This window comes from Phyllopteryx taeniolatus, chromosome 12, assembly GCF_024500385.1.
Source record: "Phyllopteryx taeniolatus isolate TA_2022b chromosome 12, UOR_Ptae_1.2, whole genome shotgun sequence".
Lineage (NCBI taxonomy): Eukaryota > Metazoa > Chordata > Actinopteri > Syngnathiformes > Syngnathidae > Phyllopteryx > Phyllopteryx taeniolatus.
Genome location: NC_084513.1, coordinates 17,715,401 through 17,734,611, shown reverse-complemented (window position 1 = coordinate 17,734,611; position 19,211 = coordinate 17,715,401). Strand labels below are relative to the sequence as shown.

General features: G+C 43.9%; 1 protein-coding gene across 5 annotated transcripts in view; it reads left to right on the top strand.

Moving 5' to 3' along the window:
- si:ch211-45c16.2 (mitogen-activated protein kinase kinase kinase 13) overlaps positions 1–18,706 on the top strand; it is a 32,414-nt gene extending 13,708 nt beyond the window's left edge. For 4 of the 5 annotated variants that reach the window (XM_061792080.1, XM_061792081.1, XM_061792078.1 and 1 more), the window contains 13 exons: positions 6,253–6,956; positions 7,748–7,931; positions 8,013–8,204; positions 10,154–10,312; positions 10,394–10,552; positions 10,635–10,743; positions 10,843–10,952; positions 11,338–11,454; positions 12,035–12,178; positions 12,764–13,514; positions 13,607–13,677; positions 14,460–14,751; positions 15,372–18,706. In XM_061792080.1, the coding sequence (XP_061648064.1) occupies positions 6,314–6,956; positions 7,748–7,931; positions 8,013–8,204; positions 10,154–10,312; positions 10,394–10,552; positions 10,635–10,743; positions 10,843–10,952; positions 11,338–11,454; positions 12,035–12,178; positions 12,764–13,514; positions 13,607–13,677; positions 14,460–14,751; positions 15,372–15,470 (3,030 nt within the window). In that variant the 5' untranslated portion in view covers positions 6,253–6,313 and the 3' untranslated portion in view covers positions 15,471–18,706. The remainder of the gene's footprint in view (positions 1–6,252; positions 6,957–7,747; positions 7,932–8,012; positions 8,205–10,153; positions 10,313–10,393; positions 10,553–10,634; positions 10,744–10,842; positions 10,953–11,337; positions 11,455–12,034; positions 12,179–12,763; positions 13,515–13,606; positions 13,678–14,459; positions 14,752–15,371) is intronic. The other variant, XM_061792082.1, reaches the window with a different exon arrangement.
- The last annotated feature ends 505 nt before the right edge of the window (positions 18,707–19,211 follow it).

Here is a 19,211-nt window from a genome sequence, read left to right as displayed (position 1 = left end):
AGAAGAATCACTTTTATTGTCATGAACATGCATGCATGCACACAAGATTTGTTCTCTGCATTTAACCCATCACAGTGAACACATACACATGTTAGCAGAACACACTGGAGCAGGGGGCAGCTGAAGCGCCCAGGGAGCATTTCGGGGTATCAGTGTCTTGCTCAAGCAAACCACAGCCGTGAGTCTGGGGGATGTTGGCGGATGGTCCAGTCGGGGTCTTGAACCTAGGTCCCCCACGGTGGGAGGCGCTGATCTTAACCATTGGGCCATGGCTGCCCTAACAACGTCCGCCACCGGCGGCGTCAACCTGCAGGGTGCCGGTGTAAATTCAGCTACTGTGAGTCGAAGTCGAAGAAGAAGAGGTGGAAAGCGGGTTCTTCGGCAGAAAGAGAAGATGAAAGCACAGAACCTAGAACTGAATGTGGGGACTTTGAATTTTGGGACTATGACAGGAAACTCTCGGCATAATGATTAGGAGAAAGGTTGATATGTTGTGTGTCCTGGAGACCAGGTGGAAAGGCAGTAAGGCTAGAAGTTTAGGGGCAGGGTTTAAATTATTTTACCATGGCATAGATGGGAAGAGAAATGTAGTCGGGGTTGTTTTAAAAGAAGAGTTTGCTAAGAATGTCTTGGAGGTGGAAAGAGTATCAGATCGAGTAATGAGGCTGAAACTTAAAATTGAGGGTGTTATGTATAATTTGATTAGTGGCTATGCTCCACAGGTAGGATGTGACCTAGAGGTGAAAGAGAAATTCTGGAAGGAGCTAGATGAAGTAGTTCTGAGCATCCCAGACAGAGAGAGAGTCGTAATTGGTGCAGATTGTAATGGACATGTTGGTGAAGGTAATAGGGGTGATGAAGAAGTGATGGGTAATTACGACATCCACGAAAGGAACTTGGAGGGACAGATGGTGGTAGACTTTGCAAAAAGGATTCAAATGGCTGTAGTGAACACTTTTTTCCAGAAGAGGCAGAAACATAGGGTGACCTACAAGAGCGGAGGTAGAAGCACGCAGGGGGATTACATCTTGTGCAGACAATGTAATCTGAAGGAGGTTACCGACTGTAAGGTAGTGGTAGGGGAGAGTGTGGCTCGACAGCATAGGATGGTGGTAAGATGACTCTGGTGGTGGGGTTGAAGATTAGTAAGACAAAGGCAGAGCAGAGAACCATGTGGTGGAAGCTGAGACAGGACGAGTGTTGTGCAGCTTTTCGGGAAGAGGTGAGACGTTGGACAGGAGGAGCTTTCAGAAGACTGGACCACTACAGCCAAGGTGATCAGAGAGGCAGGCAGGAGAGTACTTGGTGTATCTTCTGGCAGGAAAGGAGAGAAGGAGACTTGGTGGTGGAACCTCACAGTACAGGAAATCATACAATGAAAAGCAGGAAGTAGCAATGATTAGTAAGGGGGAAGTTAGAAAGGCATTAGAAGAGGATGAAAAATGGAAAGGCAGTTCGTCCTGATGACATTCCTGTGGAGGTATGGAAGCATCTAGGAGAGGTGGCTCTGGAGTTTTTGACCAGCTTGTTCAATAGAGTTCTAGCGCGTGAGAAGATGCCTGTGGAACGGAGGAAAAGGGTGCTGGTGCCCATTTTTAAGAAGGGTGATGTGCAGAGGTGTGGAAACTATAGAGGAATAAAGTTGACGAGCAACACAATGAAGTTATGGGAAAGAGAAGTGGAGGCTAGACTCAGGACAGAAGTGAGTATTTGCGAGCAACAGTATGGTTTCATGCCGAGAAAGAGTACCACAGATGCATGATTTGCCTTGGGGATGTTGATGGGAAAGTACAGAGAAGGTCAGAAGGAGCTACATTGTGTCTTTGTAGATCTAGAGAAAGCCTATGACAGAGTACCCAGAGAGGAACTGTGGTACTGCATGTGGAAGTCTGGAGTGGCAGAGAAGTATGTTAGAATAATACAGGACATGTACGAGGACAGCAGAACAGTGGTGAGGTGTGTTGTAGGTGTGACAGACGAATTTAAGGTGGAGGTGGGACTGCATCAGGGATCAGCCCTGAGCCCCTTCCTGTTTGCAGTGGTGAGGAATAAGCTGACTGATGAGGTTAGACTGGAATCCCCATGGACCGTGATGTTTGCAGATGACATTGTGGTCTGCAGTGAAAGCAGGGAGCAGGTGGAGGAACAGTTAGAAAGATGGAGGCATGCACTGGAAAGCAGAGGAATAAAGATTAGCCGAAGTAAAACAGAATATATGTGCATGAATGAGAGGGGTGGTGGGGAAGAGTGAGGCTACAGGGAGAAGAGAGAGCAAGGATGGATGACTTTAAATACTTGGGGTCAACCGTCCAGAGCAATTGTGAGTGTGGTCAGGAAGTGAAGAAACTGGTCCAATCAGGTTGGAACGGGTGTAGGAAGGTGTCAGGTGTGTTATGTGACAGAAGAGTCTCTGCTAGGATGAAGGGCGAAGTTTATAAAACAGTGGTGAGGCCAGCCATGATGTACGGATTAGAGACAGTGGCACTGAAGAGACAACAGGATGCAGAGCTGGAGGTGGCGGAAATGAAGATGTTGAGGTTTGCTCTCGGAGTGACCAGGTTGGATAAAATTAGAAATGAGCTCATCAGAGGGACAGCTAAGGTACGATGTTTTGGAGACAAAGTTAGAGAGAGCAGACTTCGATGGTTTGGACACGTCCAGAGGAGAAATAGTGAGTATATTGGTAGCAGGATGATGAGGATGGAGCTGCCAGGCAAGAGAGCTAGAGGAAGACCAAAGAGAAGGTTGATGGATGTCGTGAGGGAAGACATGAGGGCAGTTGGTGTTCGAGAGGAGGATGCAGGAGATAGGCTTACATGGAAAAGGATGACACGCTGTGGCGACCCCTAAAGGGACAAACCGAAAGGAAAAGAAGAGGATGTCAGCGTACCTGAACACTCTGCCTATTCATTCTGTTAATTAACCGTAACCCACCTAAAGTGGGCTGTCAAATTCCCTTCAGCTGAACTTGCGCCCAAGGCAGATGAGTAAAGCCAAACCAACCCTTGGGGGCGCTCATGTTTCAGTTTTTGTTACTGAATGTATTCTAAATTTGTCTGCTCTACCAAGTATGAAGAAATGCGACAGCAATTTTTTTAGCTCACTTGTTTTGTAGCCTTTGTTTACCAACATGAGATCGCTTTAGTTCACTGACCTTGATCATGAGTCGGCGCTGACAAGAGAAGCTAAACAGAGTGTGACTGTTCAAATCTATCCCGGCAGACGAAGGTACATGGAACGCAAATGTTCAGGCTTCAGCTCATGTGGGTACAATTTTTCCAATACAATTAGCATTTTTTTACCACCTTTGGAGTGGTACGGAGAACCACGTGGCTAGCACGTCTGCAGGTGCTCATCGAGAAGTTTGGGGTTGATATCTCTGCTCAGAGCATTCTGCATGGAGTTTGCATGTTCTCACCATGCTTGTGTGCATTTTATTTGTATACTTCTGCATTCTCCCACATTACCGTAGAAAGACTCGTGAATTGGCCATTGGTCTGAATATGAGTTTGAGTGGTTGAGTGTCTATACGTATATCCCCTGGATAATGGTTGGAAATGGACCATGCATGTGAACCCATCAAGTTAAGTGATAAGCAAACAGACCTGAGCAGGTCTTAGTCGGAAGTCAGTATGTTGTGAGCTGTCATTTTCCCTGGAAACAGCATTGTTATTGCATTGTCTCCTACTCCCTTTTAAAAACTAAAGGCTTAACTTTCGACCATTCTGCCGTCCCAACTCTGATCAGCTCCGTGAAGAAGACGGCAAGCTCCAAGCTTCTGAGAACATCGCGGGGTGGAGTCTGTGTTGACATGGCAATGTGTGAATGATGAAGTGAGATAGGGTCTAAATTGCTTCTACGCAGCTGTAAGCAAAGGAAGGCTGCCCCTGTGGGACACAGCAGGATCTTCCCTTAGCTAGTAGCACGGTGATGGAGACGCAGATGTGAAGTGTAAATGCAATGTGTGTGTGTTTACCTGTTTGATGTGGGTCTTTTGCTCCACAAATGTCTTTCAGGGGTTCTTTATGGTTTAATCAAAGTACAATATTGTGAAAATGTAAGCAACCTGACTGAGATTCTTCGAGTGGAGCAAGAGTGTCTTCCCCAGTGATTACTATGAGTGGTTGGATTGCTGGCTCCTGTCTGACACGCCCCAGGTTTTTGTGCCACATGGCTAAGCCCAACACACACATTAACAACCCAAACTTTTCTCCACTACAGCTCTTTCTCCTCCATTTCAAGGACATTTTTTTTTTTCCATGCTAAATATCTGCATTGTTTACTGATTTCTGTGACATCACAAGGACAATCAGTTTGTCCTTTCGGAAAGTCCATTAAAAGACCGTGTAAATGAAACCTTGCAAAACAGACACAGACATAATTTATGGAGATCTGCCATTAGCGAATAATGGGTGAGATCCCTTTCCTGTGCTTCATGGTGTCAGATGTAGGTGCTGATTCCATATTGTTAGGACTCATAAAATGAAGGCAATTAAGTGAAACTTAAAAGGTTTCATAGCCATTATTCTGGGCAATGGCTTTAAATTGGGTCATAGGGCTTAACATGTGAGGCGCCTTCAGGCTTGGCATTTTGTTTCTCTCCAGCTGACCACATCCAGCGGCAGTGTCTCGCATCAACATGGCCCAGCTCTGAGAATTATTGGTGGGGTGGAATTACAGCTTGGTCCTCTACTCACATAGTTCAATTGTCTTGGCATAGGAATGGACGGATTTATCGGCTACCTGAGAGAGCATTCTCTCGTTCCCCCTGCACTCTCAGAATCTGCTTAGAGTCAAGCTTGAATTATAGATGAGCTTTTGGCAAGCGCTACACTCTCACACCACTCGGGTTACCCTCCAGGAGATAAATGCGCGCAGATACAATATCTGCGTTCGTAAAAAACATCATCTCTTCAGATCAGCAAATGAACAACTTCGTTTTTGAGATCTCACCAGAAGCATTTTTTAGGACTTGGACCTTTCCTTGAACCCATTTCTCAAGACCAACTGCCAAATAAATGCTGCACTGTGTGGAATCACAGCCTGTATTTTGTTAGCTTTAGTCAGCTCAATTGGTATCCTTCATATGCAAATGTCTTGCGTAATACACACAAATCTAAACTCTTCAGTCACGTCACTTCTTCAGACACTCAGCGCATTGTTCTGAAGCAGATGGAAACAGCGGATCCAAGGATATTGTTGGGCCAATAATAAAAGACTATTTGGAATTGAAAAAAGCTGTTTTGCCCTTTTATTCTTCCCACATTAAAATGTATTTTTTTTTTTTTTCAAAATCAAGGCACTTGTATCCTTACGTTTTTACACCTATAATGAAAGAAATGGAAGCACTTTCTATAGAATTTCGATGATTTAGCTCAGCTGCTTGAACAATTGAGTCGTAGGTATGACTCGTAGATGGTTAAATGTTGATGTTGAAAGATGTTGGCTTTATAAATAATATTTTCTCTTTCCTTGTATGTCTGTAACTTTCTTGTACGTTTTTGCTGCTGCCTATCTTGGCCAGGTCTCTCTTAAAAGAGGTTTTTAATCGCAATGAGACCGACATTGTTGACTACAAGTTAAATAATGTTTTTTTTTTTTTTTTTTTTTAAATGACATCTGTATAGAGTCAGTCGTCTTTGGAATGTTGTGCCATCTCCTTGACCTTCCTCTTGCGACACTAGCAGGGTGAGCGCTATATGGAGTCTTTTCTTAAGGACAATTGAGTATACCCAAGCTCGCAGGGTGGCTGCCGCGGCTAACAATGCGCGGCTGTGCCTGCTCAGACGTTGGCCCGTGCGTGCCAGATGTTTGCCTCTGAGCTTCCCTAACACACAGCAACAGTTTTAATCCCCGCTCGACTGATATAACACTCCCCCGGCAGTGTCGCAAAGCCCCAACTGTTTGTGTGTGCAATCGCGTTAGTCCAACTGTTTTCCCGAACCTTCCCAGAAATGAGGCTATTCTATCCAGTGTGATTTATTCATCCGGTATGCACTGGTTGAAATCCTGCTTGATGTTTTTTTGTAATTTGACCACTTCCGCCATGCAATGCTTGCACTCTTTAGTCAAAAATAAGTCATTAATGTAAGCTCATCCCTTGCCAGATCTATGAGAAGATTTGTCTTTGCGGAAGTAGTGAGAGCTCAGTGCGATAGTACTCATCTTGTGTTGCTTTCTAAGCAGTGAAATTAGCTTTGATCGTTAACATGTCTGTCGTTTTTTTCTTGTATTTTTTATTTTTTTTTACAGGTGATTCAAATACTGGTGAGCCAATGTGTTAGGACCACTCCTCACCAAGTGTACATAGCCCATGTTCACGCATGACATCATGGGAAGTTCCCCCGAGGTGCTCTCATGGACTTCCTGCCCCAGTATGCTGGTGGGCAAGCTGAAGGAGGAGCTCAAACACAGTGTAGTTGGGGACTCCATGAAGAAATCTAATGCACCAAACTCTCAAACGCAGCCTCCATCGGCCCCTCCTTCGTTTTTACCCCCTCAGATAATCGCGGACCTGGCCCCACCCACGCACCTGCCCGTGCCCCTGCAGCTGCTGCGCCCGCCCAGCCAGGACGAGGAGACAGCGCTGGGGGGTTTGAGTCCCCAAAACATGGCCTTGAGCGTAGACTCCACGCGGAGTGGCGGCGGCCACTTTGACAACAGTGTCCTGCAGCTGCAGGAACACGACCACGAGGAACCAGTCTCGCCGGCCTCCTGCGAGCACGGGGGCTGCAGGAGCGGAATGGAGGAGCAAACCGGAGACGGGGAATGTCATGTGGACCACAATGGAGAGGGGAGGCAAGGTCACCTGCATCACCCCGACGACATCAAGCTGCACTTCCACAGAGCAGGGCCCGGGTCGGGTGGCTTCCTGGAGGGGCTTTTCGGCTGTCTCCGACCGGTTTGGAACATTATAGGAAAGACGTACTCCACAGAATACAAGCTACAACAACAAGGTGAGTTTATGGCTGCCTCGCATGAAGCTGTGCTGTTTGTCAGCTCGAATTGAGGTCAGGAAGAAGGTCGACTTACCACGCCGCTGGCTACAGGGTGCGAATGCAGTCAGACAGAACTCGACTGAGTCTCGTGGTTGACGTTTTAAATTATCTCAGTGGTTTAACTCCACCCGCATACCACATTTCCTCATACAGTGGCCATGGGCAGCCTATTAGTGGGAGGAGTAAAATGGGGGGAGGGTATTAATTTTTAGAATTGTTTAAAAAAAAAAACACACAGTATTATATCATGTTATTCTCTTTTGCATAGGTTAAATATTCTTACTGTATACTGCGTCATCACTTTACTGGAGAGCCGTACGTTATTTCTTTCTTATTACTTTTCGGCACACTACCGCATTGTGTTTGTCCTGCATGGATCTACTATGCTGCCCTGCGATTGGCTGCCGACCAGTCCAGGGTGTAGTCGGCTTTTCACCCAAGTCAGCTTGGGTAGGTCTTGTTTTGGTCGGTCTACCGTAACATACTTTATGGTGGTATCATAATAAAGGTCATGACAGTACCACCTTCCACAGACACCACCTGTTTTTTTTTTTCCCTGAGGGGAACAAATGAAGCAATTATTAGGGATGTAGCGTTTATTTATTAACTTGCCCCGACGGTTGTCCTCATTACAGTCACAAGCCAGACAATTCGAGCACTGTGAAACCTTTTGATATTTGTTTTCCTTTTTTTCTCTGTACAAAACGCAACACTGTACTACACCCAAGTTTCCATTTCGCTGTTTCCAGACATGTGGGAGGTTCCATTTGAGGAAATCTCCGAGTTGCAGTGGCTGGGCAGCGGTGCTCAGGGAGCCGTCTTCCTGGGCAAATTCCGCTCTGAGGAGGTGGCCATCAAGAAGGTGCGCGAGCAGAAGGAGACGGACATTAAGCACCTGCGAAAACTCAAGCATCCCAACATCATCAGCTTCAAGTAGGTCTCCAAGCACTTTGTTTGCGCCATGTTGCGCGCGCTGCTGCTGCTCTGCTCATCATTTTCCTGTGTTCCTCCTAGGGGGGTGTGCACTCAGGCGCCTTGTTACTGCATCATCATGGAGTACTGTGCTCAAGGCCAGCTCTACGAGGTGTTGAGGGCAGGACGGAAAGTGACCCCAAGGCTGCTGGTGGACTGGGCCTCAGGCATCGCCAGTGGCATGAACTACCTGCACCTCCACAAGATCATCCACAGGGATCTCAAATCTCCCAAGTCAGTTTTCTGCCAGTGCTTGTATTGTCTCCATTGTCTTCAAGGCTTCATTTAGGTACTAGGGATCGAGCGACTTCAGATTTATTTCAGTAGTAGGTGATGAGTCAAGTCAGTGTCGATTAATCGATGACATCATGTCGTCAGTTGTCAACTCGTGTACGCGTTCGCCTCCAAACACAAGCTCGCTCACTCACTTTCCCCGCCCTCGGTTGCACCAGCTCCACCCCCTTTCTTGTTCATCCAATCACATTCATTCATGCTATCTATTCAGGGATACCGTTTGTTCAGATTTCCAAAAAGTTGGAAACAATGTAAATAGAAATAATCTATTTCAGGTTCAAGTAACATACAATGGTAAAGAATAGATTAACTGTTAATTATTAGACATTTCTGATGTGTCTCACACATCTCAGTTTTGAACATTCTTTGTCAGAATGTGTAGAAATAAGTTAACCCCTGTAAAACATCAAAACAGGAAAATGCAAAGTGGTGACACGCATCTTGGTACTCCCCCCGTTTCTTGTCTGGTTCTTCCTCTTTTCCTGACGTTCTTGTTCTCTCCCTTAATGAGGCTTGTCGTTCTTGTGAAACAAGCAACAAAAGGCCAGAGAGTTCTCTTAACTCTCTGTGAAAATTCTAGATTGTAAAACCTCGGAGGGTATTTCTTCTCCTACATATTCATATTGAACAGGACTCTACATTTATTATCACCATGAAATGACCCCGTGTTTCTTCACAGTGCTGTGAAATGACTTTCGCAGCAACAATTCAGCCTTTCAGTTCTTACTAGTTTGACATTAGCCCTCACGATTTTAATAATCAAGTGGCCTTTATGCGAGTGATGTCGTTTACCCTGAACATCCTGTGCACAACATCCGCGTCCCCCCCCCCCCCCATTTTTTTAATTCAATATTGAACACTGTATTAGTCAGCAGAACGATTTCATGCTGAGTCTTCTGGAAAAGTCCCCCGCATTTGATTAATTGGATGACTCACAAACAGAGTTTTTGAACAACAATGTGCTCTTAGTGGTGTTTTCATGCTCCTTAATAGAAGACTGCCTTCCTACCGCTTAGATATAATTATTATTTTCTTTCTTGTAAAGTCCCTTTGTTTACGAAGGGTTACAAATGCTGCGCGGTGTAAAAAAATACTAGGTCACACGACACATGATGGGACACTCAGTGACATCTTATTTGTGGTTTTTCATTTCATTCTTTTACATTCATGGTCTAGGAGTGTTTTTCATACAAATAATTAATTAGCAATTAATTATTACTATGGCTATAGCGGGTTTTGACTTGCTTACAAATTTGGGTTACATCTTCGCCATAGCAACGGTTTTCTGGTAAACTGAGGACCCCCTGTATTACTAAATACAGGGTGTTGCAAAACAATTCTACATTAATTTAAAATGTAAATATGTGAGTAACTCTCCTAGGCAAACAAAATTAAATAGGTTTCATGCTGAAGCATAAAAGATTTATCCAAATTCCTACAACATATTTAGACTGATATAGATTTTATCATCAATTTCACCAAGCTTCACAAATGTTCAATATTTGCATTGACTGTGACATCACACACGTTTTACTTTTTGCCTTTGTTTTTTTTTGTGCCAAGTGAAAATCTTTTTTCCAGTTGCTGTATTTTTATTGAATTTCCTTCAAAATGCAGGCTTGCACTCACTGTGTTCAAACACACAAAAAATGCTTTTTCACTGCGAGTGAATGTCATTCTTTACCCTGAAGAAAAAAAAAAAAGCTTGATTGAATTTAAACTCAAGGTTAATATGAAACTTAGTTTTTACACAGCTTGTTAAAATGTTATATCTTTTGAGAGGGTATTAACTATGTTATTAGACAAAATAATTTTCAGGAATTATTTTTTTTTTGGAACACCCTGCATGCATAGTTAAACTTCCCTTCTCTATTTTTTTTTTTCAATAGCGTTTTGGTCACTCACAACGACTCTGTGAAGATATCTGACTTTGGAACGTCGAAAGAGCTCAGTGACAAAAGTACAAAGATGTCATTCGCTGGTACGGTGGCCTGGATGGCGCCAGAAGTGATTCGAAATGAGCCAGTGTCGGAAAAAGTGGACATTTGGTGAGTTGTGAAGGACGAAAAAGCCATCATTTTGAGTTTCTTGGATGTTCCTGGTTGTGAGGATCCCATTCTGTGTTGCAGGTCATTTGGAGTTGTCTTATGGGAACTGCTGACTGGAGAAATTCCCTACAAAGATGTCGACTCTTCCGCTATTATCTGGGGCGTTGGCAGCAACAGTCTTCACCTCCCTGTGCCCTCCACCTGCCCGGATGGCTTCAAAATCCTGATGAAACAAACATGGTGTGTGGGTGCTTGTTTATTAATAGTATGGCTGTTTGGTGCAAAAACTCACGTAATAACTGACATTCTTATTCATTACAAGGCAAGGCAAGCCCAGAAACAGACCGTCGTTCCGTCAGATCCTCCTACACCTCGACATTGCCTCGGCTGATGTTCTGGGAGCTCCTCAGGAGACCTACTTCAAGTCTCAGGTCTGCACTGGATCTGAAGACTTACAGCTTTAAAGAAGCACACAATATACAAGCCAGGGCAGGGGGGGTTGTGACTTTGTTTATTCATTCATGGTTCAGGCTGAATGGAGGGAGGAAGTGAAGAAACATTTCGAGAAGATCAAAAGTGAGGGCACGTGCATTCACAGGTTGGACGAAGAGCTGATCAGACGCAGGCGGGACGAACTCAGGTGTGACCACGTTCAAGAAAAGATGCCCCGGATTTGTATATGAACACACTTTCCCTTCTGAAATAATGGAAATAGGAAAAATCGGTTCCAGAATTACTGTTAGAGTAATTGTGGTAACGTTTGTGTTGGCTAATCTGCACCATTTAAAAACAAAAAAAAACAAGAGGGACACTTTTAATTTAAATTCCTAAATGTCAAATGTGTTTTTAATTGTCTGCCACTGGTGATAGTAGCATTTTTTTCATGGAATACTTGCATAATTGGGTTTGACATGCCAGTGCAGATCGGGGATTTGTTTGAGCTTTTTTTTTTTTTTTTTTTTTTTGCTGTTTTTTATTTTTTATTTATGTATTTATGTATTTATTTATTTTTTCAACCCACTCAGGCATGCGTTGGACATCCGGGAACACTACGAAAGGAAGCTGGAGAGAGCCAACAACCTCTACATGGAGCTCAGTGCCATCATGCTGCAGCTGGAGGTCCGAGAAAAAGACCTAATGAAGTAAGTGAATAAGCGCCTTATCTCAGTAGGAGGCATCCTAATCTACTGCTATCATTCTTCTTGACTCATTAGCACAGCTTTCACCTCTTTAATCGTAGTTTCATCCTCTCACTGACTACTTACATTGACTCCACTCTTGAGCGAATAATTTAACCAAATTTCTCCATAAAAGTGATAATGATCAATTTTAATTGACATTGTCAGAGGGACAAATTTACAATGTTTAGTTTTTATTTTTATTTGCATTGCATCAAACTATGAGGGGTTTCTAATATTTGGGTGATCTACAGTAACTATATGAGGATCAAATGACAGTAAATTGTGTTTACATGACTAATTTAGTGTTCTTGAACCAGAACAAACCAGCATTACACTTACCGTATATGTCAATCTGGGTTCAGACCTTTGTTTACATTATGGGCTGAGCTTCCCAGGCCTGTGTTTATTTTTCTCCATGACATCCAGTAGTGGAAATATACAGTGTCCACCTTCTCCTTTAGATTTGTGTCCATTTTTTTTTTTTTTAAGTCAAACAGTAGCTTGTGTGGTTGTCTTATTTATGGAATACTAATCCTCACAGGAGAGAGCAAGCTGTGGAGAAGAAGTACCCCGGGACCTACAAGCGCCACCTCGTAAGACCCATTGTCCGGTCCAATGCTGTAGAAAAGCTAATAAAGAAGAAAGGGAGCATTTCTCACAAACCTGGGATGCCCACCGCCAAAAGGTTAGACTCTCACCTTAATCAGCGAAAATAAACATATCAACATGTCATTATGCTTTGATATGAAGATGTAAAAAAAAAAAAAAAACATAAAGATCAAACACAACCTGTTCCAGGATACTGGTCGACCTCCAATTTCCTCGGATTTAAACAATTATGAAAATAACCACTTTTGAGTCAACAGAAACTGTCACCATCATAAAAGCTTTATTAAGTGTCTGGGCATTGTTTTATGTAATATTGAACACGGTTATCTATCTAGCAAGTGTAAATAAAATTCATTAACCATTATCCAATCAAGCAAAACCAATGTTTTCTTAATTTACATTTTAATTATGGAAGGCCGAAGTGTAGTTTGTTGTAGCGTAAAGTCTCTTCACATTCAAACGAAACATAGTTGACTTAAAGTTGTACAGTAAGTTCTATTGATCTTGGACTTACTGTCCATTATTGTATTAAGCAGCCAGGACAGAAACGTATGCAGCACTTTTGTTGTTACATTAACTTTTTATCACACTTTTCCCCTTCGCCACGACCTTAGCGAAAACATTTATAACGGCACATTGTTTCTGTGTGTGCCTCCTCCAGGCCAGACTTGCTGCGTTCTGACGGTATCTCCAGCGTGGACCCCCTGCCGTCCCCGTCACCACTGTCCGCCAGCCCAAAGGTGTCCACGCCTCCTGGCAAAGCCCGCTACCGAAGCAAGCCCCGCCATCGCCGCGCCAACAGTAAAGGAAGCCATAGCGAGTTCCTCGGGGTGCTGAAATCGACCGCAGGAGTGCCGGAAGACGCCCAGTCACTACAGGAGCAACCTCCCCGCCACCATCTTCACCACCTCCCCCTGCCAACCTGCGGACCCACACTCCCGTTGAAGGGCCGCGAAGAGGCCGTTGTAAACTGTGCCAATAACCTGCGTTATTTTGGCCCCGCCGCCGCCCTCCGTAGCCCTCAGACTGATCACCTGCAGAGGCGGGTTTCGGGTTCCAGCCCCGACCTCATCTCCACGGCGATGGATGCAGACACACGTCAGCGGACCTCATCCACCAGCTCCAATCCCCTCCCCGGTGCCGGTCCTGGCTGTCCCTGCTGCCAGACTCACCCTCTCCCTGGATGCGTTCAATGTCAGGATACCACTCCTGCATCCATCCAGCCAGAGTTGCCCAGCTTTTCACTGCTCAGTATTCAAGAGGGAAGCCGGTCGACTTTGAGGGCTCCCAACAAAGATCCCGGTTCTAATGGGGAGGTCTCGAAGAAGCCCGAGCCTCAAGAACAGGAGGCCTTTCAAAACAAACACACCCTTCCTAATGCACTTCCCCGTACACTCAGACCTCTGAGGAAGGTAAGCAGCCATTTGTCAACTGACAACGAATTGTGTCTATGTGATGTTAAGTAAGGACGAGTGCAATGACACTGTGATTGCTTCTCTCCCAGGGTGGAGATGAGTCGTCTGAAGAGGAAGAAGGAGAGGTGGATAGTGAAGTGGAGTTTCCAAGGAGACAGAGGTAATCATTTCGGTGAACGGTTACAGGTGCCGAGGGGACTCTGTTTACAATGGACTTCCGTTCCTACGTTGGCAAAGTAACACAAATTTGTACTTTAGTTCGAGCACGCCGTAGTCTATGACTAACACAGTAGTACCTACCCCTCCCCCCCTTCCCATGTCGTAGCTAAGAACGATCCATCACTAACACGTCCTTACTTTTGTATTATTGTAGTTAAAAAAAAAAGAAAAAAAAAAGAAGAAGAAGCAGCACTTATTTTAGGTTCGTGTAAAACCTTAGTTGCTTAACTTGATTCTGATTTAGGACATGCAGTACAGTATAGAGAGTGGCACAGCATTTAGCCGGTTCGCACAAGAATGAAGTTGGCCTTTATATAATGATACGCTGTCATTAGCGTAAAATAAACCAAGTACCAGCCTGTATAGTAGTACCTCAGAGGTTAACTGTTATCGGTTCCCTGTCGCTAGTTAACCAGTCCAAACCTTTCCTGTCATAAAACCTTTGGTACAGACAATGTTTAAATTAACTGTTTCAAACATGTGTAAATGTATTTAGAAACAAATCTCTGAATTTCCTTTACAGCGTATTTAAATACACGACAATAGTCACAGAAAATCAAATCAAAGTGCTTTGTCCACAAAAGGTTTTGTCAATGGAATCGGGAGCGGAAACCAACCAACCAAAATAAAACTCGTAACAGTGCTAAACATTGCTCATCAGAACATTGCTTTAAATAAAATTCCATACCGTCGTCCTCATCATCTTTTTGTGTTCCCTCGCAGACCTCATCGCTGTATGAGCAGCTTCCAGTCGTACTCCACGTTCAGCTCGGAGAACTTGTCCGTGTCCGACGGCGAGGAGGGAAACACGAGCGACCACTCCCACAGCGGGCCCCTGGAGAGGCTGAGCGCCAGCCAGGAGGAGCACCTGGACGAGCTCCTGTCGCACACGCCGGACATCCCAATCGACATCATCACCCAGTCCGACGGCTTGTCTGACAAGGAGTGTGCCGTCCGCAGGGTCAAGACCCAGATCTCCTTGGGAAAACTGTGCTCGGATGAACACAGCTACGAGGTCAGTAGTTCTAAACAAAAGAGATCTTCCAACAGGAATGGGCAAGTCCTGTGAAGGCCACACTAAATTCATTCATCCATTTTCTACAGCACTTTTTCCATTTTTCCATTTTTCTGGAGCCTTTTGGGTTCTGGGTTGGAATCGGCACTCTGGCTTCCTCCCACATTCCAAAACATGCTTGCTAGGGTCATTGAATATTCCAAACTGTAAACTTCCACCCGTGAAAATGTGAGTGTGAATGCTTTTTTTTTTTTTGTCTATTTGTGCCGTGATCGGCTGGCGACCAGTCCAGGGTGTACCTCGCCTCTCGTCAGAAGTCAGCTGAGATAGGCTCCGGTTCACACGTGAACCTAATGAGGACAAGCACTATAGAAAATTGATGGAAGCAGATACTAACATAAATAAACGTATTCTATATTTCACAGCATTTCTTCATGTCACCAATACCTCCAAAACACCACTAGGTGACAGTATTACATTGTGTAAGTGTACCTAATTGTGTGTTCTGGAGAGCATACGCATGCGACATCAGCCACCACTGTCAAAGTCTACTTTCTTTTTTTTCCTTTTTTTGTTTTGTTTTTAAATCGATGGTAACTGTCTTTTTTTTTTTCTCCTAGAATCCTCTCCAGTTTGGGGACTCAGATTGCGAATCATCCGAAGCCGAGTGCTCAGATGCCACCATCCGAAACAACAAAGGGGCCCCTTCCTCGTGGTGAACGCTTACCAGGCACTTGTCTTCTTTTTTTTTGCTTTATTGTTTTGTTTTGTTTTTGTTTTGTTTTTTGCCTGGAACCAATAGTGTCCCACAGGGTCCTGCAGAGAATACAGCAATAAGAGGACAATGATGTCAAAAAAAAAATATATATATATATATATATAGCAATCTCTCTCAGAATCCGCCCTCCTCCTTTTACCAGGCCTTCATTCCCTTATCTTCAGCACAGCATCCAGGCAACCCATAGCAGGAATTCCCTTTTAGAATGAACATGTACATTAGATTCATAGTTTATTTTTTAATTCTGAAGGACAATTCAGGACATCGGAGTGGAGAAAAAGACTCCTAATAAAGCCTATTTTGCAATTTACGTGCTAACGGTTAACGGCGGTGAGTGAGATGAAGACACGGGTGGTGAAGAGTGAGGTGGACGCATGGAAGCATGATTGGTTTTAATTCTGACAGCGAGCGGTGGGGATTTCCATCATTGTTTATCTCTCAGGTGACCCAGATGTGGAGCTCCATGCCTTCATCTGGCTGTAGTCACTGTCTTCATTTTTGGGGGGTTTTCATAGCAAAATCCCCAAATCAGCACGCGGCACCATCTAGTGCAGTGTTTCCCAACCTTTATTGAGCCAAGGCACATACTATACATTCGAAAAATCTCACACCTTCTCACAGGGCTTTTCCACACCATGACAACGAGGCGCTCTAAAGCGACCACGCCAGCTCCAAGCCTCAGCCAACACACTAGCTGTCAAGTCCGACTTATTTATTTATTTTTTTTCCCCCTCCACTTGCTATTCCGCCTTTCTCTGCGTGACGTGCGTGCACTCACAGCTGACAATGAGGCGCTCTAAAGCAGCCACACCAGTGGACTAGCCGAAGGGCGGATGCATTTCCGGGATGTAGGCATAGCAACATGGCTAACTGCATGTCATAGTTATTTTATTTTTTGTAATCATTTTTTGTTTAACCAGGTAATGCATTTGAGAAAAAAAGATTCTCACTTGCAATGCCGACCTGGAGGCAATTTAGGTTTCCGTGTCTTGCCCAAGGACACTTCAACACTGAACCCTTCGGTCACTGGACGACCCACTCTACCAATTAAGCCATTGCCACTGATGCGACGGAAAGGTGCTCCAGTTCTTATATCGTGTACTACAGTATAGCGCCCAAAAATCAGGAAAACTTAAATTGTGAGAAAATAACGGTATATGGCCACAGCTGAGCACTACATAGTTCTGTCTTTGCACGTTTTCAGCAATTATCTTCAAACATGTATCATGTATTTAGAAACAAAAATGTCTGTATTCACTTTTCAGGGTCTTGAAGTGAAATTGGGTGATTTTCCGCAGCATACGTGATGATGTCTCACGACCACAATGGTTGGGAATCACTGCTCTAGTGCAGGGGTAGGGAATTTTTTTCTTATCAGGGGCCAAAGACCATACGAAATTTCTGAAAAGACGTGACAGCAATGCGTCATACAAATGTTAACCATATATCCAGAAAAAAAAATGGGGGCTTCCTCTGAGGTTTTATCAGGCCAGAAAAACTGCTCTCGCTGGCCATATATGTGCATGTACGGTTTCCCCCGCTCCCGCCCAAGCAGCAAAATATCAACTGACTTTATTTTGAGTTCACAGGAACCTCCCGTCCCACCCTCTTTGCCACCAGAACCGGTGGTTGTCCCATTACAAAGCTAACATTACAAACACCAGCATGACCAACCTTGCCTCATAGCCGGACTCCGTTATGTCCACTCATCAGGCTGTGAGCGCACCCAGCATGCATGAGACCGCATTAGGTGGACCAGCTATAACACGGTGAGATGGAGCTGAGGAGAAAGGCTGAAATGAACAAAACAAGGACGATATCCAGCTTATCCTTCTTCTGTCATCACGAAACAAATGATCCTATCAGTGTGTGAGGACACACAAAACCCCCGTTAGACATTACAGTTTCAAGTCTCATCTCAGGATTGTTGGACAAAAAACCGGAACAAACTGGACTGGACCAATTACTGTTTGTCAGAATGTTGTTTGGACAACCGTTGTTGCTTTTAGTACGTTTCCTCAAATAGTGGCCTCTCTTCTGCTGAGACCGTCACTACCTAGTAATAATTATGCACGCTAATCCCCTGCTAGTAATAATAATTAGAATTACAATAGCGAAAAACGGAGTAATTAATGCCCCCCATGAATTTTTTCATTATTTTTTTAGAATTGCCTATATTAATAGTTTAAAACTAAATATACAGTTAACCCCACATATTTGTCGTTTGACAGCGAATTTGTCTATTCACAAATTTGGGGGTGAGGGACCTAACCTGTTTGTTGAAAAACTCCTATTCCTTTGTTTTTGTTCTCAGGCCAAGGCAATAACAGTATTGTTTTGGCACTATCTGGTGGTATCTTGGTGCTGAAGTGAATTGAGGAGCTTCATTTAGAAGTAGTCTTTTGCCACCCTCATGTGGCATCTACAGGCAATTACAGTACAATATAAATCTTTTTTAGGGGGGCGTCAATTACTCGCAGATTTTCGCTATTCGCAGCAGAGCTTGGTCCGTACCCCACGTGAATACTGTAAGAAAATATGTAGCTAAATCATAAAAAGACAGAGACTGCTCATGTGAGGCAGATACATGTTCCATCCATTGTAACCCAACATAACAATTCACTGTCAAGCGATTAGCCAACATCAGTGTGTCTAGCTTCACTTTTTCAAAGGCCTCCTCTCAAACAGACGCCTCATTCAAATAAATGACCCAGGCCACTGTTTGAGGAAATAGTTTTCAGTTGCAGTATCCCCTTTTTCTTCCAATTTTTAGGCGCATCGTCGCTCATGTAACACTTTCTTGCAGGGTACTTTTTACTGATATAACCCGAAGTATGTGTGTAATGGCACTACTGTACTGTATGTCCAAAAAGAGCAAACCATTCCACCTGTGTTTGTGAATTAACAAAAGCAATTAAGAGTCTAGGTTTCTTGCTCAGGATCGAGAGCGTCTAGCTGGCTAGACACACTGACTAGTGGATAGCGAAGCTTGTATTGTAATTGTATTTATTTATTTATTTTGTTTTTTTCTTTTTCTTTTTTCTTTTTCTTTTTTTTTTTTCTTTTGCTGCTCAGGTTTGACGTTGCCGGTTGAGAACAAGAGCTAGGTGGCGACAAATACATTGATTTATTTAAGTGGCTCTGCTGCTTTTTTTTTTTTTTTTTTTTTTTTTTTTTATAATTCTGACCACAGAAGCTCTCCAAAATCACTCTTTTTGCTCTAAATGTATTTTTTTTTCAAGGGATGCTGCATCTGCTGGAGCTTCATTTATTCCCCCTTCTTTTGAGTGTTTGTCATTCCCTTGTACAGCATTTAGGGTAAAGGCAGAGTTGATTTTCACAGAAAATCCCAGCTCTCGTGTATGTAAGCAGGCTATAGGAATACACAAGCCAGATATCAATAAGGCCATGAGGCGCTTTTAATTTCCCTTTATTTCAGTGTTGGTTTACTGTTTATGTATATAAACCTCAGCAAATGTAACCTGATCTATCACCAATGAGCTGCTCAAACTGGCTGAAAAGAATATGTTTGTGATGTTTTTTGCATCAGTATTGAACTCGATGCACCTAAGATTGAATGAACTGCTTGATTATCTGTTTATTTGCGCTTGAAAAACTTTTGCAAAGGATTTATACTTAAAACAGGCCGCTGCATTAGCTCGAGCCTCCCCTCGACATCTCC